The sequence below is a fragment of the Myotis brandtii genome, unplaced genomic scaffold (assembly GCF_000412655.1).
Source record: "Myotis brandtii unplaced genomic scaffold, ASM41265v1 scaffold107, whole genome shotgun sequence".
Lineage (NCBI taxonomy): Eukaryota > Metazoa > Chordata > Mammalia > Chiroptera > Vespertilionidae > Myotis > Myotis brandtii.
Genome location: NW_005353629.1, coordinates 1,142,408 through 1,168,179, shown reverse-complemented (window position 1 = coordinate 1,168,179; position 25,772 = coordinate 1,142,408). Strand labels below are relative to the sequence as shown.

The following is a 25,772-nucleotide window of genomic DNA, read 5'->3' as shown; positions in this document are numbered from 1 at the left end:
GCCCCCCAGAAAAGATGGCTCAGACGGGGTAAATTCTGCTGATAGCTGTGCCTCAGGAAACCATTAGTGTGTCAGCTGCCTCACCTTTGACTAGGACTCAGGAAGTGAAGATGTCTTGACCGCAGTTGCCAGAGGCAAAGGCAGCAAGAATGAGAAAAGAGGTGCTCATTAGCCCAGACTCCCGCTGTCAGGAAAGTTGAGTGCTCACAGGAGGCTTCCACCTGACGGGCCCGAAAGAAAGAAAGAGCCAAAGGGACTGTGTGAGAGAAGTGCGCTTGGTAGGCCGTGTTCTACACCGATTAGGACTGTTTGAAGTCACAGGTAGTATTTGCAGGTCATTGAGATTTTAAATCACTTTGTGGGGTTCCTGCTTGCCCTCTATGCCTGAAGGAGTGGTGAAAAGTGAGAACTCAGCCACTTGGAAATATTCCATGAGAGGAATTTCCTCAGAAAATGCGCGGAATATGAATAGAAGGAGCTGCTGTACCAGCTTTGGCCATGTACGTCAGCATTACTCTCCTGGGGGAGAGAGAGAGAGAGAGAGAGAGAGAGAGAGAGAGAGATCCATTCTAAATTAATAATTAACTTCACCACATTTAAGAAGAGTCAACTGGGGAGCATTTCTTAGTTTTCCCGTCTTGCTCATGACAGAAAAAGGTTCTAAAAAATTAGTCAGGTTTTGAAGAGCCCAGACATTGGTAAACCTCGGGCCAAGAGTCAGAGTTGGTAACCACTTAAGCATGAAAACCACCGCCCTCTGTGAAGTGTTAATGGAGTCAGGCTCTTAGCAGACATCTGTCTACATCACACACAAAACAAAGTTAAATTGGCGGTGTCAGCAGAGAAAATGAGATTTTGTGGGTGTGGAGACTAACCAACCCTTCAGGTGAGAAGTGACCTCACAGTACGAGAGAGAGTCTCCTGGTGGTGAGCTCTGGGAAGCCAAACAGTTTGCATGCCTTTCTCACTGTTTCCTGCCCCATGAAGAGCTGGCACCACACACAGTGCCCGCAGACCTCCCACAATAACAAACACACCAAATTCTAGGAGCACGGACAGCCATTGTGGAGCAGTGTGGTACACATTTCTAAGCTTACTTCCACCTCCACTTTTTTTTAAGAAGGGAAAAGTCCTGACCTATCATTGCTCTTTTCTTTCTTTCTTTTTTTTTTTAAAAAATCCTTACCTGAGGACCTGCTTTTCATTGATTTAAGAAAGAAAGGAAGTGGGGGTGGGGAGGGAGGGGGAAAAAGAGAGGGGGGGAATCTGTTGCCTCTGTATTTCTTAAGCAAAATGAATAGATCATATAGTTGTTCATTTGATACTACATGCATTTGGAGTGTGTAGGTGTGCATGTGTGTGCATGCAGGAGGATGCTGTGGTGTTAGAAATTCATACTTGTTTGCCAAACATGTATGTCTGAAACTAAGCCGCTATAGCATCAGTATCACTAGGATGACATCACTTCATCAGTGATGGGCCCAGGAGGATGTTAAGATGTGTACCAACAGTCCTTTAGAGGCTGTCAATTATCACTTTGAATAATCCATTGATGGAGTAAAAATTATTTCCACTTTCACTGGTTGTCCATAGATGGTGTTTGGTGAGATCAGCCTGCCCTACATAAGAAGGGGCTCCGATGATGCTAGGAATTGGCATCGCACGTGTTCTGTAAGTGCTATTGCACCGTTGGTGCTGCACGTTCGAGGGAAATGTGCAGGGCGGGCTCGGAGAAGGGGCTCCAGAAGGGTACCCAACAGGCTGCTTCATCACGGGAACAAAGCAGAAGCCACTTTCCTCCCAGAGCACAGGAGAAGCACCAGAGGAAAAACAAAAATCACCACAAAGCAAGGCAGGCAGCAGTTGCATTATAGTTGCAGCTTCTAGTGCAGTGATGGCGAACCTATGACACGCGTGTCAGAGGTGACACACGAACTCATTTTTTTGGTTGATTTTCCTTTGTTAAATGGCATTTAAATATATAAAATAAATATCAAAAATATAAGTCTTTGTTTTACTATGGTTGCAAATATCAAAAAATTTCTATATGTGACACGGCACCAGAGTTAAGTTAGGGTTTTTCAAAATGCTGACACGCCGAGCTCAAAAGGTTCGCCATCACTGCTCTAGTGTGCCGATGATCAGAGCCGTCATCTAGCCAGAGCTGGTGTGGAAATCCAGGTCTGCTCAACCCCAAGGCCCATCCTTGACCACCACGCTACATACCGTCTCCCACTACATTGACCCATTATTGCGCTTTCAATTTCCATACACGAAATTTCCCTCAGAATTTAGTTTTCATTTAAAATGTTTCATAGTCCAATTATCGCCACAGATCCCTTCCACAAATATTTATTAAAAACTTACTAAGTGGCAGGTACTCTTCTGAACACTGGAGTTGACAACCTAGCTTAGGAGAGAGACAATACACTGGGGGGAATTCAATTTCTCCTGCTGATAGCAAATTACCACTAAATTAGCAACTGAAAACAACACCCCTTTAGCATCTCATAGTTTCTATGGATCAGAAGTCCAAACACAGATTAACTGGGTCCTCCGATGAGGGTCTCACAGGGCTGCAATCAAGGTATGACCAGGCCTGGCTTCTCATCTGAGGCTCAGGGATCATCCAAGCTCACGTGGTTATGAGCAGCATTTATATAATGCTTATATTTGCTTATATAACTTTATATATCTAGATCTTACAGGTACAGAACTGTGAGCTTCACGTTCTGTTCATCTGCTGGAAGTCACCCTCTCATGGGGGCTTCTCAAAAAGTGACATCTTGCTTCTTCAAAGCCAGCAAAGGAGAAAGTCTCTAGAGCAACTCTACTAGCAAAATCAAGTCTTTTATACTGTACCCTAATCACAGGGGAGACATCGTCTCCTTGGTAACATATTGAAAGCTAACTCTAGAAGTGACAGCCATCATCTTTGCCATATTCTGTTGGTTAGAAGCAAGTCCAAGGTCCTGGCCATACCCAAGGGGAAGAGATTAAAAGAGTGTAAATACCAGGAGATGGGGATCACAGAACGTCTGTCTGCCACACCTATACCTAAACATACAAGGATAGTACCAGATAAAAATGACTACTCAACAGAGAATCAAAATCGGGTGCTATAGCTGAGGGTGACTTATGTCTCCTATTGAACGGCCACAGAAGGCCTCTTGGAGGAGGTGGCACCTAACCTGAGGTCTCAGTAACAAAGGAAGCCAGATCCTCTGGCTGCATGGACAGTGAGGGTGGCTGGGGAGCCGTGAAAGGCTTTAGCAAGGAGCATCCTCAGACCCCACTGGCCAACATCCAGCCTGACCGTGTTAGGCAGCGCTCACACAAGAGAGGATGCTACACTCAGTTATGTCCAGGGACACTTTCTTAAACTGTTTGCTTATAAATTTAGAAAATGTGTAGAACACGAATTTCAAACAACACTATCCAGGGTGGGAGATTGAATCACTTTTCTTAAAGATGATTTCGTATTAATCTAATGATTTGAGTTCATCCCCTTAAAGTGAGTCCAAGGACCATGTACAGGAAAATGAAGACACGTTTTTGTTTGTTTGTTTTGTGGGTCAATCAAAATACAGCTTTAGGTTTGGGTCTCCCACCACCGTTTTAAAATGTATTCATTGGCTAGAATCTTGCCCTGCCTCTAGAAGTGGGGCAGTGCCTGTGAGCTTTTTCTTACTGTCAGGCGAATAGACCTTTAAGTCACATTTAGCAGTCAAAATGTCAAGGAGAAGAACTTCTTATAAAGTGAATAGGAGGGTCAACTCTTCAGTACTGACCAAAGGCAAGTCTCCCCTTTCCCAGCGAAGGCTCCTATAGTTGTTGACTTCCAGACACAGGGGGTGCTGTTGCCTTCTGCTCCCACATCCTTCACCCGTCCCTCCTTCTAAATGGGGATTTACCCACCCCACCAGGAGAAGCAGAGGGAGGGAGGACAGAGGAGAACTTGGACTTGGTTGGGTGGCTTCATCCTCTTGCCCTGTCAGTGTTTCTCTTATAAGTAGTTTCAAGGGCTGACCTGGGGTCCCCGCCCTCCTCTCTCTCTCCCAGGGCTCCAGCCTAGCTCCCTCTCCACATGGGCCATGTGTCACTCACAGGAAACACGTGGGCGTCCTCTAACAGGGCAAATCCAAGCTGTTTCACCACAGTCACCCTTGCTCTCCCACCAAGGGGTTTCGTTAGCTTTTCCCAGCCGTCCTTGTGCCCCAGGCTAAAGTCAGACCCCAAGAGTGGCATTGGAATAGCAAGACAGAGACGTAATTTAAGAAGTATAAATCACCCTTATTATTAATTTCTCCAGAAACTCTGTCACTGCTATTAGTAATACAGAGTGGCAAGAAAGGTAAATATTTTGATGTAAATAAGGCTATAAGCATCTAAATTAAATTAGTGTGGAATTTTAAAATTATTTTTATTTCTCTTCTTTCTCTCCTTTCTCTCATTATATACATATATATAGTATTACAGATATACATGACTTATATATATGCTTGATATGTCATGTGATATTGATATATGAAATGTATATATGTATACATACATCTTAAGTACATTCAGACTAGGAATCTGGGACTCTTTTATTTCTGAGCAAAATCTCACTCATCCACAGTTTCTTTGCACCAGAGAGCAGGGCTCCCTGGTTAAAGCTCAGAGATAACAGGTAGGATCTTGTCTTCCGCCGAAGGGCACCACATCTGTGTTTTGCCAGCACTGCCTCTGGGAGGCAGAACTCTCAGATGAAAGCAGAACACACCCTTGGCTCTTAAAACATCAAAATGAGCAATGGAGTCCTTTTTCAGTCAGTAGTTTCTTCAATTTGATGAATTCGGATTCTACTTTTCTCTTTGTGGTTTCTAAAGATGTATATTACATAAATATTTTTTTATCAAGAAAGCCTATGGAAATATGCTTAGCCAATAGGATATAAACCCCACTAACTATGGGACGTTTATAGACAGAGAAGCGAGAATGCCAACCACCCCATGTTTACCATTTCACAACTGTCTGTATCCTCCAGAGCTTGCCTGCACTTGCTGGCTACACTTTCAGGGGATGGTCCATTTCTTAGACTATTCACTTCTTGTCATACTGCTCTAAGAAAAAATCAGTAGGATCCTAGTTATATGATTCATAGATGATGCACAAAAGTATCTGCCTCCTTTCCCCAGATTTGTATAAATCATTAATATCTCCAAAGAGAAGGAAAGGACGAGGAAGAGTACCTGTACTGGACAGAACTCCAAAGGGACTAAAAATGATATTGGTCATAGGGTATAGTTATTCCCTCTTAACTGTGTTATAACCATGCTCATGCGGATTTGCTCACTCTTCCAGGTGTGAGGGAACACACAGCAAATCTTTGGAGCTTAAAGTTTAGATTCTGAGGGCTCCATGGGAGGAGAAAGAATTTATTTCATCAGCCATACTGAGTTCTACTGCACAAATGCCTTTTCTTTAATTGTATGAAGCCCCAAAGGTTGAAAACAATATTTTAATTAAAATTTTAAGAGAAATCTCACCCTTGATTTCATTCATTCAATCATTCATTCAGCACAGATTTCTGGAATGGCCATACCCATAGACCCTTGGTGAGGGGTGGCAGATACAACGTTGAATAAGACAGTCTTTGTTTCCTTGGAGCTTCCCATGCATTGGGTTCGCTCATTCCACTGGGTTGACTGAGCACCTACCACATGTCAGACTGTTCTAATTGCTGGGACACAGCAGTGAACTAGACAGAAAGTAAACAATAAACCAATGTAATTTTTTTCCTATACTTACATTACTGGAACTCTTCCTGTAACATATAAGCCTATCATTAGGCTTTGGGGATTTGAGTTTCAGAAAGTTCCAATGACATAAGTATAGAACTATAAAATCACCCAAACAATTTTTAGGTTACCATCCTAAATTTAAAAGATAAGAAATACATAGCGACTCAAGTAGAAAGGCTATAAAGTATTTTAGTAACTCCAGAGTTCTCTGATATTTTCCAGAACTATTTTTTTTCTCATTAATCCTCCACCCGTGGATATTTTCCCATTGATTTTTAGAGAGAGTGGAAGGGAGGGGGAGAGACAGAAAGAGAGAGAAACACTGATGTGAGAGGGACACGTCGATTGGTTGCCTCCCAATCAACCAGGGCTGGGGATTGAGCTTGCAACCGAGGTATGTGCCCTTGACTGGAATCGAACCTGGGACCCTTCAGTCTGCAGGCTGACACTCTATCCACTGAGCCAAGCCAGCCAGGGCTATTTCCCTGAACTCTTGACCTATTTTCTTCAACTGTACTAAGACTCCTCTCTATCAAAACTTGTGTTAATTTTCAAAAAGTTATTATTCATGTTATACCTCACTGGAAGCACAAATCAGTGTTTTGCCTCTTGTCCTTGAAAAGTAAATAAGAATGCTTGAGCAGGCAGAAAGTATTTAGGAACCTGAAATCAATGTGGCATAATAAAGAAGGTTAAATATTACAGACTGAACACCAAATATGTATTCTTTTATCAAAATCTCATTAAATAACAAAATTTTGAGCAAGACCTCATTAAATTACAAAATTTCCAACCTTAGTCTTGGAAGCCAGAAATTAATGGTGCAATATATCTAAAATTCAAATGGAAATTAATTTCTAATTTATAATTCTATATCTAGTCATACAATTAAGGGTGAAAATAAAATAAAAACATTTTCATATATGTCAAGTCTCAAAATCATTACTTCCAATGCACTCTTTCTCAGAAGCTGCTCTCTCAAAGCAAAGGAATAAATAAAATAAGCAGAAATCATGGGCCTCGGAAACAAGAGATTCAACAAAGAAAAGGGAAGCAGAAAATTTGAAGGAGAGGGAAGGGGTGGCCTAAAACTAAACTGATAAGAACAGCCTGATTATCTTGGAGCTGAGAGACAAAATAAAGACAAAGTCAAACAAACTAACAAATAAATATAAAAACTTGAGTGGATGATTACCTACGTTTTAGAGTTCTGTGGAAGTATTGGGAGAGACTTAATGAACAGTGCCTAGAAATCTAAGCAACAAGACAATTGTTAACTAACTCCAAGGGAGATGAAAATGACATAAGAGAAGAAGTGAGCATAGCGTGCTATGTGCTCAGTGTGAACATTAGAATAATGTAAGCAATGGATTTTCATCGTACCAAGGTTTATGGATCGCTGAATTGAAAGAGAAATGTCTGTGTGGAGCAGGGATTTTACATTTGTTGGTTTTAAAAACAGCTAAATGGTAGTCTTATCTTCCCTAGCAGGAATTTAGTAGATTATATCTCAAGTTTTTAATTGAAGAATACATTTAAAAATTTGAAAGAAGCCCCAGAAGAAGCAGAATTGAAAGCGGGTTGTTTCTGGTAAGCCAGAATCAGCAATGGGTAGGGGTTGGGCAGAAGATTGTTAAATTTTCTCATAAACACTCTGCCATATTATTTTAAAGCATATTGATTTTTTTATAAAGGAGTAGGGGCCAGAAGTTGCGACACTAGATTTAAATCTTTGCTCTGGTCTGGTTACCGAGTCCCCTGAACTATCTCCCCAAAGTTCTGGGGAGTTTTTAGGATAAAATAAGGATTCTCCCAATATATCCTCCAGTATGTACCTTGGCACTCAGACATGTTTTGAGCATATTTCCTGAACCCCGGAAGTCCCAAATTCTTGACGGGACACAGCATGCCCATATCTCCTCCCCATCCCAAAGGTTCTAAAGATTCCTGCTCCACCCGACTCCTGCCCCTCAGGCCCCTGTTCAATGGGCTCTGCAGAGGCTGAGGCCCAGGAAGACCTGCAGTGGCCCATAACCTTCAAGACATTCCCCAGACAAGAAGGGGCATTTCCAAGACACCTGTGGATTTCCTAGGGTTTTAGAGGCTCTCGAGTTTCAATATGAGTCTCCGGGACAAGTGTGAACGACCTACAGAAGGGATGGCTGAAGGGCCTAAGGCCTGAGGGTGGGAGGTCATGCTCCCCCCCGCATGGTGTGTCTATTGGGGTAATTTGTGATTCTTCTTAATTTGTGTCTATGTATCTAATAAATGATTGCACAGAACTTTAAAGCCCTTTTTTCACACTTTAAAAGACAATCTGTTTAATTATTCTTAAACTAGTACTTTTGGAAATTTGTATATAAATAAAATAGAAATAGAAGATTGCTTGAAGCAAATGGTGCCTGGCATGGTGCTTTAGCACAGGTCTCTGTTTTTCCAGGCCTCATCACAGCTGCTATTTACAAAGCAAAGTGCTTTTCTCAGAAAAACAGGCCCACATTCTTCTCTTATCAGGGGCTAATGGTCCCGTACATTCAAATTAATGTTCAACTAAAGTAATTCACACTTGTTTTACTTATTTGACATGCTTTTCTCTGCCTGAGAAAAGAATGTGCCCATTTTATTCAACTGCATATAGATGTTTTCTATTTTAAACACATGTAATGATAGACTGTTTCCATCTTAAGTTCCTCACAAATGGATATAGCAACTGTCTGCATACCACCTTACTATATACTAGTATGTGTGTGTGTATATATAAATTTACTGTATATCTAAATATAATGAGTTCTAAAATTTCAAAGGGTTAATTTGAAAGGAAGCAGCAATGGAATTTGGGGAACCAGCTAGTATGGTAAGAAATATTAATCATGCTCTGCTAACGGTGATTATTTTATTCTGATTAAAGAAGGCACATTCTACGCTGGCTGGAGCTGACCTGGAGAGGCAGTGTATATATAAATTTACTGTATATCTAAATATAATGAGTTCTAAAATTTCAAAGGGTTAATTTGAAAGGAAGCAGCAATGGAATTTGGGGAACCAGCTAGTATGGTAAGAAATATTAATCATGCTCTGCTAACGGTGATTATTTTATTCTGATTAAAGAAGGCACATTCTACCCTGGCTGGAGCTGACCTGGAGAGGCAACCCATCCTCCCTATTTGGAGCTGCCTGTTATCATGGACTCTTTTAGTCTCATTACCTCCTTTATATTGGACAAGATTCCAAGTTAAAAGGGCCCAGCACTGCTAGCCCAGTGGAGTGATCATCTCTCCTTCTCTAGCTGGTTCCTGGGTCTTTAACAAGGCACATTCTACCCTGGCTGGAGCTGACCTGGAGAGGCAACCCATCCTCCCTATTTGGAGCTGCCTGTTATCATGGACTCTTTTAGTCTCATTACCTCCTTTATATTGGACAAGATTCCAAGTTAAAAGGGCCCAGCACTGCTAGCCCAGTGGAGTGATCATCTCTCCTTCTCCAGCTGGTTCCTGGGTCTTTATCTAAAATCTTGATGAAAATCTTTCGACTGGGACAGCCTCCAGGGAGTTTGGTGGCTTAGATTTCAGATTGTTATTCGCAGTCAGTCAAGGACAGAGTCCTGAGCCAAATACAACTGTGTGGAAGGCTCTGACTTCGTCCACTACCAAAAAGTACATGTGGTTTTGTCTTGAAGCGCAGTTTACATAGGGGAGAATGCACAACTCTTAACATCTTGACATATGTCTGAATCTTGACATATGTCTATACCCAACATGTAGCCAACATCCAGATCAAGCAGTAGAACATGTCTATTATTCTAGAAAATGGCTCCATGCCCTTTCCAATCACTAGCCTTCCCTTGTCCCAGAGGTAACTGCTTTTCTGATTTCTATAACCATAAATTAATTTTGCATGTGTTTTACATGCATTCGACAAATAAAATTATAAAGTCTATGCTCTTTGGTGTCTGGCTTCTTTTGATCAATATAATGGTTTTGACATTAGGCCTGAAGATTGGCAAAAGGGAGATAAAAATGGCCTTTCTTTACAGATGGCATAATTATGTGTATAAAATTCTAAAGGCATCAGGAAAAATATGTCTCTAACTACTAAGGAATTTAGTAGGCCAAGGGCTATGAAGTCACTATATAAAAATCACTGTATCTGACTGCACCTTTTGCATAACCTTATGGTTGATTGAGGAGGATATTATTTGCTAGAATGAACATATTCTTAAACAATAATAGACCCAGGGACACACACAAAGATAACCTCTAAGCAAACATGATGAATATATTGAAAAAAGACCTAAAATATCCTTACACCTAGTAAACAATCAAGACACTGTTTAAAAAAATTACTAGGCAGTGCATAAAAGACATTAAGTTCATATGCCCATCATTTTGCGCGCGCTCTCTCTCTCTCTCTCTCTCTCTCTCTCTCTCTCTCTCTCTCTCTCTCTCTATATATATATATATATATATATCTCCTTATTTCTATGTGAAGATAATTTTTAAAAATCAAGTTGCAAAGTATTTTTATAGAGTATGATCAACTAGAAATGGAACTGTGTTTCCATTCTCTGCTTATAAAAAAGTAGATTCTCTTATGAATAAAGAATTAAATGGCAACATATAAATTGTCTTAACACCTACTCTGCAACTTGTGTGTGTGTGTTCATGTGTGTAAGTATGCACTGTTCTATAACTTTAGAAAGTATTAACACTCACTAAGGATAGCTGGTCAAATAAAATAAGGGCAGGGCTTGAATAGATGTAATCAAGTTAAGTAAAGTTTAAAGGTTGATTGTAGACTATGTACAAAACAAGGCTACCAAATAATTGGCTTTTCTGCAACTAGCTGAATGAATGTAGAAGATACTTGTAGACACATTTATTTTGAGATTTCCATGTGCTAGACAGTGTACTTGACTTCACATTCCTTATCTCATTTAATTTCCACAAAAAGTGAAACAGGTATTATTTTCCCCATTTTATAGATAAGAAATCAAGGCTTAGAGAGTTTACATCACTGCCCCAAGGTTACACAACAAGTAAGGAAAGAAACCAAGATTCACATCAAGAGCTCACTTCCATGTCCTGACACACCTTTGCTATTTTCCTGCATTTAAGTCAGTATTCTCCATTTCCTTTTTGATCATTGCCTAAGTGCAGGAGTAAATAGAGAATATAAAAATGGCACAGTCTCTCTGGAAAAATCTGGCAGCTTCTTCAAATTTAATATACCATTTGACCCAGCAGTTCCACTCCTGAATATTAACTATCTATAATAATAAAAGTGTAATATGCTAATTTCTATAATAATTAAAGCACAATATGCTAATTAGACCAGACAGCTGAACGAACTTCTGGACGTCATTCCAGATGTCCTCCCGGATGAAGCCACTAAGGCGGGGGCTGAGGAGAGGTGGTTAGGGGTGATCAGGCAGGCAGACGAGTGGTTAGGGGCCATCAGACAGTCAGGCGAGTGATTAGAGGCCATCAGGCAGGCAGGCAAAGTGGTTAGGGGCAATCAGGTAGGCAGGCAGAGTGGTTAGGGGCGATTAGGCAGGCAGGCAGAGGGGTTAGGGTTGATCAGGCAGGCAGGGAGAGAGGTTAGGGGCGATCAGGCAGGCAGACAGAGTGGTTAGGGGTGATCAGGCAGGCAGGCAGAGGGGTTAGGGGCAATCAGGCAGGCAAGCAGGAGAGCAGTTAGGAGCCAGTGGTCCCGGATTTAGGGATCAGGCCTAAACCGGCAGTCAGACATCCCCCAAGGGGTCCCGGATTGTGAAAGGGTGCAGGCTGGGCTGAGGAACACCCCCCCCCCCACCCCCCCCAGTGCACAAATTTCGTGCACCGGGCCTCTAGTACAGAAATAAAAAATTATCCTCACTCACACAAAATAAAACTATACCTGGATGTTTATAGCATCTGTATTCATAACCCAAAACTCCATCAACTTCTGAATGGATAAATAAACTTTGGTACATCCATACCAAAGGAACAAATTATTAATGAAATGAAAAGGAAAAAACTATTGATACATCCTACATTTTGGATGAGTCTCAAAGGCATTGTGCTAAATAGAAGAAACCAGCCTCCAATGCTACATATTATATGGCTTCATGGATGTGACAGTCTCAAAAAAAACTAAACTGTAAGTATAAAGAACAGCTCAGTGGTTTCCAGGAGTGAGGGATGCAGGACACAGGCGACTATAAAAGGTAGTATGAGGGAGCATTGAGGGAGATGGAATTGTTCTGGAAGCTCAAAATCCGTAAACTGTACACACCCAAAATCTATAGCCTCAAAATCCCTAAATTTTACATACCCAAAATCAATTTTACTGTATTATTAAAAAATTTTAAAAAACAACAGGAATGACTGAATAAAGAAGAGTATTTCTGTACATGAAATATTATGAAGTTTTTAATAGGAAAGAGTAGGTGTCATTGATATGTTGCTAAGTAATAAAATCAAAATTGAAGTAATATGTTTATAGATTATGATCACATTTTTGTAAAATTAAAACCAAAATAAAATACATATGTGCATGTATGTGTGCATGTTTGTGTGTGTGTATCTGAGCGTAAATACCATGTTTCTAAGTATCATTGTACAGGAGACACCGTAAGTATTTGTAAGAGCGGTAGAGGAAGTTCAGAGGTGGATCAGAAAAAAATTGTTAATCGTATCTAATCACTGTGTAATTTTTTAGTGGTTAAAATAACATTCGTCCCTTCTATTAAAAATAATCGAATAAGCTAATATCTCATTATGGGTATGTGTGTTTTAGAAGAATGTGACTTTCACAGAAATATAATATAAATGTTATTTTACATACAAACATGTTTAAAGGAATGCTTTTACTTATTACTTGTCTGTGATTTTAGTCTTCAGGGCATGATGAGAATTGAGGAACTTGAGGAGTTTATTGTCAACTGCAAAATTCTGTAACTCCTTGGTTCTGGCAGATTCACACTGATAATGAGCTATGACCGTGACCAAACTTCAAAATAATCAGTGACATTGTAACTCAGTATTGAGTGAAGGCTGGTTTTAAAAATAAAAGCAAGTTTTCTTCAGCACACAGTGTGGAATTAATGAAGTGTAGCTATATTAATAACCGCATAATTAGTTATAAGAAAGTATAAGGAAATTGCGTTATCATTTCACGCCTTTCGAGCAGAAATATTATCGAGTTATTTAGTTATTATACTTAGTTATTATTTGTTTAGACATCTCTGGTAGTGATGTATGTATTTTGCTAAGTCAGGGATAATATTAAAAATACATAAAATTCCCATCATGTCTTTTAAATAAAATGGTATTCTTTTCCTGACTGGAGTAACCTAACCCATTTGAAATACTTTCCAAAACATAATTTTTCAATAAGAACAGTTCTATTCAACTCTCTGTTAGTGGGTAAAATCATCGCTTAGGTACAGAGAATTTTTAATGGCCTTTAAACAAACATGTATTCCCCAGTATCAGAGACACAAAGTAACATGAGCTAAAATTCCTGAAGGTGGCAGCATTCTAAGGTAATCTGTCCTCACCTCCTGCCGCAAGCTGCTTGTTTTTATGAATTAGTATTACATTTGCTGGTTAAATGGCCAGTAACAGTACAAACCACGATTAATTGCAAAACAGTGCACATGTAATCATCATGATGCTGTGATTTCCAGAGGATTCCCACTTAAAATAGAGTCTGTGCTTACAAATATAGTTCTACTCAACACAAATAACTTTACAAGGCCTCCTAGCTGAAGATCTCTGTTCCCTGATTGGTCACATTCATTTTAATAAATGTTAGCAAAGTGACACGGTGGCAGAGATACACTTCAATATTCCAATTTCCAACATAAAGCTAATTTTGATCAGAGGAAAAGAAGTTTAATGCCAATTCTTTCTTTACACGTTTTGAAAGATGAGAAAAGTAATTATGAGGAGTACTATGACTATAATTCTTGAAACTAAAGATGGCCCCATAAATCAGTAGATGAATTCTAATTTAAACATGGGGTTTTAAAGTACTTCTTCAATTCAGTTTTAAATGAAAACCCATGAAGTTTTCTTGCCTGCCTACCTGATTTCATGAGGGACTTTTGAAGCTATCAGCTCCATTCAGATGCTGGCAGCTGTTACCATTGCTATTGAAAGCAGGTTTCCTGGTCTGTTCTCTGTGGTTAGGAGCACACAGGGAAAGAGTTCCCCAGCATGGCCAGGAGGGTCGCTGCCACCCTGGATTAAATTCTGGCAGAGATAAAAGTCCCCTCCCAGGAAAGGCCAGCCTGACCCTGGGTGGCGATGGTCAATGGTTAGAGAAATGATTTATCCAGATGCTACTTAATACAGGAAACATAGAAAATGGGCATAAGGAAAGTTTAATGCAGTCTACCTATAAATTGAAACATATGGTTCATTAATAAGAATCATATTATTTCCAGATCTTTCCACCCATCCCCACTTGGGTTGTACCTCAATCTCCCCACACTCAGACAACACCTGAAGAGGGAACCAGCCTTCTCTCGGCAACGGCAGCCATCAGTCCTTTGCCACACTCTCATCAACAGCGTTCCTCTGGATATTGGCCTTTTCCCTTTACTATGAGATGTGTTTCCCCATTCATAGTAATTTACTGGTTGATTTCCAGCCACTTGTTTGTTATTCCACGCCTAAATTCGACAGTGTTTGTCAGTAACCTCCTACATCCATTTTAACACCCCTTCATCATGTCTACTACATTTGATTGCCTTATAATAAATTGCTCTTTAGAAAAGGAATAAAGCTGTTGTGTTAAAGGTAAAGAAACACGGCGCTTTTTTGCAAATGGTCACATGCAAGCCCGCTAACCGCACAGGACCCTGCAGCTTAGCTGAAGTCTCTGGAAGGCAATACATGCAATCTCCGCATTTTTTTCTTTAGACCTTCCCCAAGCAGGATTTCTTCTCTGTCCCTATTGTATTTTCAGAGTCTCCTTCTTTCCATTGCTCTTCTTCCTTCCATCTCTTTTATTTTATTTTGGCATCTCTAGTCCTTCCCTCTTCAGTTTCTGAGTCTGTGAGCCTAGTGAATGTTAGGGGTTTTCCTGGGATATTTTCCAAGTGTTTGGGTAAAACGCCAGGGCTGGGACTTGAAGTCACAGAAGCAACAAGAGCAGAGACCCTGGGTGGTGATGGTCAGTGGTTGGAGCGATGATTTACCCAGATGTGATTTAGTGCAGGAAAAATAGAAAGTGGGCACAAGGAAAGTTTAAGGCAGTTTACTAATAAATTGAAAACCAACATTTTTCAACATGTTCTAAATCTGGTTTTTGTTTTTGTGTGTGTGTTTGGGGGTTTTTGTTTGTTTTTGCATATTTGGCACTAGAAAGTTTAAAATTCTGAAAAGCTTTGCCATAAATTTCTGAGCTAGCATTATCAACTATACCCAGCAAGCGTATTATAGATACAGATGTATATAGAGAAAAACTGGGCTCCTTTATTTTATACTTTGCTCAGTAGGACTTGAGGAAGAGGAGATTTAAGAAAAAGAAAGTTATTTTTAAATGGAAATGGGTTCACTTAAGCATAAGTGATATAATACAAGACAGAAGTATAACAAGGAGAAAATAGGCATAAGTGTAGTGTGAGGAACTTGAAAGAAATAAGAGAGAAATGAAAGTTGAATTACAAGAAACAATGAAAGCATTTAAATAAGTAATTAACAATAGCCTTGGAGGAAAATTAAAGAACACAGGCCAGAAAAAAAAAAGATATAATGTTTGTAAAAGAGAGAGAGAGAGAGAGAGAGAGAGAGAGAGAGAGAGAGAGAATGTTCTACAGGCCAAAAAAATAAAAAATTCTTGTTGATGGAAGTAGTAAGGAGGAAATATTTTTTCAAAGTAACATAAAGGAAGAAGCAGCAAAATGTTGCCATGAATCGAAAGAAGGGCTGGTCAGAAGGTCTGTCCAGGGGAGAAGATTTAGGCACCTGAGACAGACAAAGGAAATATCAGTGATGTTGTACAAAGAGTCAGTTTTGCCATAAACCAAGTGGAGTGGAAAACATTTCACATCAAGCATGCAAGGGCAACAAATACATAATTTAATTGTCATTGAAAGCAGACAGGACACTAATTGCAATTTGACACTTTATAATTCATGGAATGTGATACTTAGGCATTGCAGACAGCATCAAGCTAATTTCTGGTGCTCAGCTAACGTCACACAATAAAAAACCGAGTTCGTAGCAGAAATGTGTTATGATTTTGTGTTAGTTAAATAGTTAAATGGGAAATGTTAGCTTCTTTGCTTTGGGGACACACTTACTTGTTTCCTGATCCCTCCTCAAAAATAAAGGTGTCTATACAGCACTTTGCCAAAGTGAACAAGGGAAGGAGAGGCAGGCAGGCACACTAAGGGGACCTCCCTCCCCTCCTTGGCCCATGGGGAGGAACGGGCTGGTCACACCCAGGGTGTGGCCTCCAGAGCCTCCATTCAGTGTCAGAGTTTCATTAGAACAGCAATTTTCAACCTTTTTCATCTCGACACACATAAACTAATTACTAAAATTCTGTGGCACGACAAAAAATAGATCTTTTGCCAACCTGACAAAAAGCAGGCGTAATTTTGATTCATTCACACCAAATGGCTATTGTTGTGCTGGCGGTTGTCATTTCTTTATTCGACAACCTAAGGGAAAGAGGTCAGTGGCCCGACTGCACAGGCAGGTGTCGCGTGCTTTAAAAACCCCTGCGGCCCACCGGTGTGCCATGGAACACCAATGGAAAATCACTGCCTACCTACAAGGGAGCGCCCGTAGGACTGTCAGCTAATTCCTCAACAGAAACTGTGCAGGCCAGAAGGGATTGACAAAAAATATTCAAAGTGATGAAAAGCAAGGACCTATGAATAAGATTACTCTACCCAGCAAAGCTATCTTTAAAATCGGAAGGACAGACACAGAGCTTCACAGACAGGAAAAAGCTAAAGGAGTTCATCACCACCCAACCAGTATTACATGAAATGTTAAAGGGCCTTCTTTAAAAGAAAAAGAAAAAAAAGATAAAAAATATGAACAATATAATGGCAATAAATACATATCTATCAACAATTGCATCTTTAAAAAAATAAATAAATGAGCAAGCAGAACAGAACAGACTTGTAGATAAAAAGAACATTTTGACAGTTGCCAGATGGGAGGGGTTTGATGGGGCGATGGGTGAAAAAGGTGAAAGGATTAAGAAGTACAGCTTGGTTGTTACAGAATAGTCCTGGGATGTAAAGTACAGCATAGGGAATGTAGCAAAAAAATCCTACTAACTCTGTGTGTCATCAAATGGGTAAAAGACTTATCAGGATGATCACTTAGTAAGTTAGATAATGTCTCATCACTGGGGTGGATACCTGAAACTAATATAATATTGCATGTCAATTGTAATTGAAAACAAAAAATGGTTTAAATTTAACGAAAGGAAAATACAACTTCCTCACCACCCAGCTTCCTTAACTAGAAACAACAACTATTTTATTATTCCAGAGATAATTTACATGCATGCAGACATGTATAAATTTAAATGTGCCTCTTAAAAGAATGGGCTCATTCTTTCAAATGGCTCCATAATATTCCACTCTATGTAGGTACCACGTAATATTGAATAAGTTCTCTATTGATATGTTTTTTGTTGCTATTTTCAGATTTTGTGATTACAATGCAGATTAAGTACCTCTTTTCAAAATCATCACTACACATATGCATAGATATCTGTAAGATAAATTTGTCATGGTCCAGTTGTTGAGATTAAGGGTTTATGAATTTGGAAATTTTATTCTTATATTGTTCACTATTAATGTAAGTCTAACAAATTTAATAAGTGAAATAAGTTAGGCACAAAAGAAGGCATATCCTTCTATTTTTACTTATGTGATATTCAAAAGCAGAAAAACTTCTTTACGTTGTTCAAAGACAGCATAGTTGAAGGGGTAGTTTGGGGGAAGGCACAATGGAAAAGCCTTTGTCTCTTGATTTGAATGGCAGTTAAATGGGGTTGTTTCATTAACGCTGCATCAAAATCACAGTTAAAATTCTTTATTTTACTTTGTGTATGCTATACTTTAAAAAATTTATCAACAAAATTATATAATGAGTTACATGAATCCAGTGAGACAAAATTCGTTTTATGTGCTTCCGAGCCATTTTGTTTGTTTTATTGAGAACTGTATGTCGATCTCCTTGGCTGATATTTATGTTATTTCTAACCTGCTGTCTGCCAGTCTACGGTATCCATATATTTTTTAAGTTTACTGAGGTATAATTTACATAATCTGTACATATTTCAAGTGTAAAGTGTGGTAAGCCCTAAAAATATATATTCTCATAAAAATTGGTTCTATGCCTTTAATGTTATGTTTTCTTTGCAATAAAAGATGAACTTTACTCATTTGGTAGTTCCTGGAAAATTGAAGGGAAAAACTAGCCAGATTATAAAATTATAGGGATTATATCTAAATATTAAGGTTAAAAAGTCTGATACGTTAAATTGCAGAATGTTAATTTAACTTAAAGATTTTACATATGCACTATATAGTCCAAGTTCAAAATTCTCCTCAATTATTACTATTGTAAACAAAACATCCCTGTTAGATAAGTGGGTGTTGGTTGGTGACTGTGTCCATAGTCACCAGGAGAAAAATGAAACTCAGATTATTTCAGTGATGTGTCATGTGTTCAGTACGAGAGCACAGGTCTCCTTATCTCGAGTCAATAATGACTTCCAATGGCCTCAGTAGCCTCCAATCGGAACTTTAAAAGCAACTGTTTCTTATCTGCCCAACTCTGAGTACAGAACACTGTGTCTTTTCTGCCAGAGATTATTTTAAAGCACCATAAGCGCATTCTGAAAGTCTAACTATTGCTCTGCTTCATATAACGTGAACCGATACAAAATTCTGAATATAAACATTTAGTCAGTCAAACTTTCCTCAAGAAGACAAAATCCCATGAAGTTTTGTTTGCAATATGGTGTAATTCCAGGATCAAAGCAAGTAAATGTTATTACAGGAAAAATTGCTCTTTGAATTATACAATAATCGGATCAACTTTTCAGCATTGGCCTCTGCTGTTATTAGTTAGAACAGTGCTTTAAGTCTTTAAAGAATTATGACTTGGAAACACTCATAACTAATTGCATTGGTGATTTAAAAAGCGATGGTTGGCTGTGCCTTTTTCTCCCTCCCAAATGTATCTGTAGTTGTACCAATGAGCTCGATGAGTAGAATTTGACCTCTGATTCATAATGTTGAAAACAAATGTCCCATGCACTTTGTAGGCAATTGTTTATAACAATTTATGTTGGTCCCAGCTTAATACAATATTTGCTAAAAATATTGTATTTTTATACCAGGTAGTACATAGTTTAATGTTTCCATTAAAATCCTTTTTATGTTGGTCCCAGCTTTTAAGCAAATATTGTATTTTTAAAAATGGTAGTACATAATTTAATGTTTCCATTAAAAACCTTTAACTATAAAAGTTGGAAAAGAAAGTTATATTTTCAAATGGAAGTATTTTTGATTTCTGAAAGAAGACTATGTCATGTAGTTAACTTGACTTTGCACAGTCTAAGTAAAAAACTGAACAAGTCTCTTTACTAAAAAAAAGAGTATAAAATTTAAGTGTTGAGAACATCTAACTTTTGACAATTATATCTATGCTTTCACAAGCCCAAATTCATTAGAAATTATAATACTAATAATTCCTCACTTAAAAAATAATGATTAGTAAGAAAAATTATGGTAGTACCTACCAATAATATTTCTTATTCATATTCATTTTGGTCTATCCATCCTTATGACCTCAGAACACTTAGACACTGAGTTGTCCCTGATTTAGTCTTCTCCCTGTTCATTTGCTTACCCACGCCCTAATCTATATTGTAAGTGATTTCAATAGGGCAGATTAATAAATCCCAGATTGTTCTGAGAGCCTGCTGATTCAGAGTGACTCTTTCCTAATTGTTTTACATTCACATGGGTGTTCACTGTGGCTGCTCTCCAGCTCCCCGCCACGGAGAAGTCACCTCCCACACCCACTGAACAGAGTCAAGGAGTAATTCCTCGGGGAGCAGCGTCACTGGTAAGCAGTTTTTGCTTGGCGTGTGTGCCTTCTTTTGAATGAGATCTGTGTGTAGATTAAGTCAACAAAGTAGTATTCACACAGAATACGAGACCCTGCTGTTGCTTTTTAGTAAGAAATCCCATTCTGAAATTTACAATCTTTATTACCAAGTTTGTAAAATCCCAACTGACATGTGTTGTTTTTTTCCTGAATGAAAGTTTTCCTAAAAAGCACATTTGTAACCATCAGCAAAACAACAAGAAAGCCCACTGCATGGGAGAATGTATTTGCCAATATTATCTCCAATAAGGGTTTAATCTCCAACATTTACAGGGAACTCATGCAACTTAACAAAAGGAAGATAAACAACCCAATCAAAAAATGTGCAAAGGACCTAAATAGACACTTTTCGAAAGAGGACATTCAGAAAGCCAAGAGACATATGAAAACAAGCTCAAAGTCACTAATCATCCAAGAGATGCAAATCAAAACAACAATGAGGTACCACCTCACACCTGTCAGAATGGCTATCATCAACAAATCGACAAATGACAAGTGCTGGAGAGGATGCGGAGAAAAAGGAACCCTTGTGCACTGCTGGTGGGAATGCAGACTGGTGCAGCCACTGTGGAGAACAGTATGGCATTTCCTCAAAAAATTAAAAATGGAACTGCCATTTGACCCAGTAATACCACTTCTAGAAATATATCCCAAGAAAACAGAAACACCAATTAGAAAGGATATGTGTACCCCTATGTTCATAGCAGCACAATTTACAATAGCTAAGATTTGGAAACAGCCTAAATGCCTGTCAGCAGATGAGTGGATTAGAAAACTGGTACATCTACACAATGGAATACTATGCCGCTATAAAAAAGAAGGAATTCTTACCATTTGCAACAGCATGGATGGAACTGGAGAGCATTATGCTAAGTGAAATAAGCCAGTCAGTGAAAGAAAAATACCCCACAGGATCTCACTCATTTATGGATAATAAAGAACATTATAAACTGATGAACAAAAATAGATACAGAGGCAGAGAAACATCGAACAGACTGTCAAACGACAGCGGGAAGGCTCAGGAGGGTTGGGGGGCGGGGGGAGGTAAGAGATCAACCGAAGGACTTGTATGCATGCATATAAGCATAACCAATGGACGCAAGACACTGGGAGGGGGGTGAGGGCATGTGACAGGGGGTAGGGGAGGCTGGGGGAAGGTCAATTGGGAAAAGGAGACATATGTACTACTATTTGTAATACTTTAAACAATAAAAACAAAGCAAATTTGTAATTTTTCCTCAGCCCAATTATTTTATCTTTCATCTACAGCCTTCCACAAGAACATTTTCTTTTGAAGTTTTCATCTTTTATGCTGTTTAGATGAGCTTGTGGTTGAGTTAGCGCTTCCTTTTCTGAAGGTAAATAACAGTGACCTGTTCTTAAGAAAGTCTGACAGCGTATGGCACAGAGCTCCTTGGCAGTCCTCACCATCTGCATATAGCAGTCTCGGATTAGTTCTGTCTGGCGGGACCTGGGGGAGTGTCGGAGCCCTCCAGAGAGGCCTGGTCCAGGTCTCTCCATCAGGGACCGCTCTGTGTTAGGGAGCAACACAGGTTGGTTGCATAAAAGAGAAGAGAAAAATGCCCATGAGCTGAACTGATCATTCAGCAGAAGACGCAGAGGTTTGCAAAGAAGAATGAGAACATGCTGGTGGGGTTTCGCCTCCCTGTCCTCTCTGAGCCCACCTCCAGCAAGCATCCCCCCTTTCCCAGGCGATGGCTCGGAGAACCCAGGCACCGCGGGTGCGGGTTCCACAGCGGAGGCTGGCAAAGGGCTCCTCGGAGGGCTGGGGCACTTCTTGAAAATGGTGGTGATGACCGAATGGGTGGGCTTTTGCCATATGGGTGACGACAGGAGGGTTTCAGGTGCAGGATTGTAGATGAATGCCGCGGTCAGCAATTCTAAACGAAGTTGATACCGTGTGTGGATGTAGGAATACAAACAGAGATCTGAAAACATCTGTCTTGACAAGGTCATAAAAATGGACTTTTGATGCAGAAAATGAATGACTGTCTCTCGGGATAAGGTAATTCTGGTGCAAAATAAGACATAAAACCATCCAACAGCTATGTCATCCAGTGTTCTTTCCGAGTGTGGAGGAGGCGCATAAATATGCAACATAACACAGTTATGAATTTGCCAACTAATTTTGGAAAAATAAAAGAACGTGTCTGACCCCTTATTTTCTGGGAATTCTCCACAGTTTATAACCTCAGCTGGATAAGAAAACCAGGTCTCTTTAACCTTCTTTCGGCTACGCCAAGATCTCAATCACACTAGGTCGGTTTCTGCTTTATTTTGTACAGGACACGATAGTGCAAGCTTGCACATGGCCGGTCTCCCCGTCCACACCCTGTTCATGCATGAACTTCGGGGAGCATTTTAAACAGCAGAGTAAGTCTTTCCATTTTCCTGAGCCACATTCTCTTTTCTTCTCTAATTTAATGTCCTTTTATAGTAAATACTCTTTTCTAATACTCCCAATTCAAGACTACGTAAATGGTGCTACATAATTGCATTCTGCAATGCATAGCAAACTGAATGCCCCCATATCTCTATTCTTTTATTTTTTTTAATATATTTTATTGATTTTTTTATAGAGAGGAAGGGAGAGGGATAGAGTTAGAAACATCGATGAGAGAAACATCGATCAGCTGCCTCCTGCACACCCCCCACTGGGTATGTGCCTGCAACCAAGGTACATGCCCTTGACCGGAATGGAACCTGGGACCCTTTAGTCCACAAGCCGGTGCTCTATCCACTGAGCCAAACCGGTCAGGGCTCTCTGTTCTTTTCTTTCTTTCCTTTTTCCACAGTGTTATACTCAATTGAGGAAACAATCCACATGCGTTTTCCATGAACAGGTTTCTCCCGGTACCCCAAAGTCCAGTGTCCCTATGCAGAACCCAAAATGGAATAAAGCAAACAAGCAACTACCATTCAGTTATATGTAAGGACAGTTTCTGAGTATTCCCTGACCCCAAAATCAACACCGCACAGCGTCTTCATTTCATTCACCGCGATCCAAATGCCCAATTACATCCAACTTTACACTAAGTATAACGCCCCTGTGCGCTCCTTCAGGCTTTGCTGATTCCTCAGGATGCACAAGATAAATGGGAAGAAAGCACAGGTACTCACACACAGACCGCAAGACGATGGAGCTTGATGCGGAGATGCTCCTACAGCTCCCGGGGAAGGCTGGGCGGGCCGCTCACTGCGCCGGGAGCCCACTGCTTCTGTGACGCTCGCTGCAAAACACGCGTTCAATGTTATTCTCATCTTTTTTATTAAGCAAAAATCTTGTTCGGATTTCATTGGCTTAGGGGTTTCATATAAGCAAAGTGGCGCAGTGTGAACTTTCACAAGGTGGAGACACTGTATGAACTCTCCCATATGAGTACCTTCCGTCTCTGAACATTTAGTGAGTTTCAATATGAAAGGCCACAGTCTTTCCCTCTAGGAGATTACATTTTTTTAGACATATTTTTACTGATTTCAATGAGGAATGGAGAGAGAGAGAGAGAGAGAGAGACATTAGCCACACTGTCCCTGGGCGGATTAGGAGTTTACATTTAAGTGTGTGTGTGTGTGTGTGTGTGTGTGTGTGTAAAGAGGGGTGAGCACAGGGAAGCATGTAAACAATGAACTGCAATTCAAGCCAGAATGGGAGCAGCAGTAGAAGTGTGTTACATGTGTCCTGACTGTAAACACATCCATAAGACAGGAAGGAGGAAGCCTCTGGCCTGGAGGAGAGCAGGTGGGTGAGTGAGGGGCAGAGAATGAGGCAGGGCATTCCCTGCAGAGGCAACAGCATTAGGAAGACGGGGGGAGGTGAGGGAGGGACAAGTTCCCTGCATGAGGGAGCTGAGCAGCCTCTGTGGGTTATTTAGTTCATTCCCATTTGTCTTCAACTCTAGGGCATTGAATGTCTTCAAGAGATGACCTTGATACCCACACATAATGAGAACTCTGGGAGTTTAAAGATTTACTGTTGTTTTGTCAAGTTATCCACCCACACATCAGTCCTGAATGAGTTGGATTTCATCTCTACCAGAAAGTAGCCTCTCATCCGAGCACCGCTTTCTTTTGTGGATGCAAGTTTCCCATTTAGTTCAGATTTGGGGAAGATGATGTTTGGGACCCGCTTTGAGACTTTAACTTCAAATGCTTCTAAATCCTCATTAAAAATAAATAAATAAACTTAATCAAAGCTAAAAATTATCAACAACAAATCCAGAAAATGTCAAATGATTTTCCAGGGTTACTTTGGGGGCCGGGGAGGGGATGGGGCTGAAAGAGATTTCTTTGTAAATTCTCAACATTACTGTTTCTCTTAAACAATTAGAAATCATCTGTTAGTTCACCGATTTACTCCTCTACTTAGCATATATGAGTTCTCACAAGCGTTGTGTGAGGACTCCAGGAGTTTAAGGGATTTACTGCTGTTTTGTCTCGCTTTGTGTTTCAGGGGAAACTGAAAACGAAATAAAGCGAAACAAAGACTCTGCCAGGGGAAGCCCAGACGCTGCAGGAGCCTGTGGGAAGATTTATTGACTATTTAGAGTCAGGAAGGATTCCAGAGCTCAGCCCGAGCTGACTCGGAAGGTAAGTGGTCAATCAGAGGAACAGAGGGTAACAGGACACAAAGGAGAGAGAGAGAGAAGGTTAAAAATTGTGAGACACTGGGGATGAGGGAATCATGTAACCAAGGACAGCAAAAAATAAAGTTGTGCCTAAATGGCATGGGTGGCTCAGCGGTTGAGCATCGACCTATGAACCAGGAGGTCAAGGTTCGATTCCCGGTCAAGGCACATGCCCAGTCAGGGGTGTGCAGTGACATCATCAGTACTTGACCAATCTTTCTCTTCTCTTATCTTTTCTCTTCTCATCTATTCCCTCTTTCCTTTTCTTCCTTTCCTTTTTCTTCCCCTTTTCTTCCCTTCCACTCCCTTCCCTTCTCCCATCCCTTACCCTTTTTCTGTGCTGGCCTTGCTGTTGCTTCATTTTCAAGCAGGCGCTCCCCATGCAGTCCACCCTGAACCACAGAGAAGGGCAGTCCCTCTGAACCACATGCACAACAATGCAGAAGGAGGGGATGCCCTAGAAGACATCTGGAAGAAAGAAAATTCTTCATTATTTCATTCCCTAAACTCTTCACTCATCATCCTTTTTGAGGTGCATTTGATGAGAATCAACATGAAAATGTTAACTGAAGACAGTCATACACCACTTCCTAAAGTGATAAACATCATTTTAGAAAAGAATACATAATTTCCATTTAGCATTTGGCCAAGAATCTATTTTCAACAAGTTGCTCTTCAAGGATTTGGAATTACAAAGTAAAGAAGAAAGCTCCTTCTTTTCTTTAAAAAAAAAAAAATCACTGCCATTTGAAGTTTTTAAAATGCTTAATCAGACTTTCCTGTCAAATCATCTCACTCCAAATGAAATGTTATAAAAACAAACAAAACAAAAAACCTTAGGCAGGATTCAGAGGATACGTATCTTTGGATTATACTTATATTTCCTATTTCTATAGGTCAGACGGTCATTTAATATTCATGATCCCTGACTATTAACTGGTCCCTTTGCTAGGCACTTGGGAAATGTATAGGAATAGGATATAGACCCTGCTCTTATGAGTTAGAATAGAAGCAGACAGATTAACAGGCAATTACATAGAGAATGTGTCAGGTATTATAATAAAAACTAGAGGCCTGATGCATGAAATTCATGCAGGGGGGGGGGGTCCGCCCTCAGCCCAGTCTGCACTCTCTCCAATCCGGGACCCCTTGGGAGATGTCTGACTGCCGGTTTAGGCCTGATCCCAGGGATCGCACAT

The 25,772-nt window shown here is 40.0% G+C and overlaps 1 protein-coding gene across 2 annotated transcripts in view; it reads right to left on the bottom strand.

The window, feature by feature from the left end:
• DSC1 (desmocollin 1) overlaps positions 1-25,772 on the bottom strand; it is a 294,686-nt gene that overhangs the window by 84,247 nt on the left and 184,667 nt on the right. Inside the window, exons 4-5 of one of the 2 annotated variants that reach the window (XM_014541341.1) lie at positions 24,902-25,041; positions 23,069-23,178 (exon numbers count right to left, since the gene is read on the bottom strand). In XM_014541341.1, coding sequence (XP_014396827.1) covers positions 23,069-23,178; positions 24,902-25,041 — 250 coding nt within the window. Of the gene's footprint in view, positions 1-23,068; positions 23,179-24,901; positions 25,042-25,772 lie in introns of those variants that run through there. The other variant, XM_014541346.1, reaches the window with a different exon arrangement.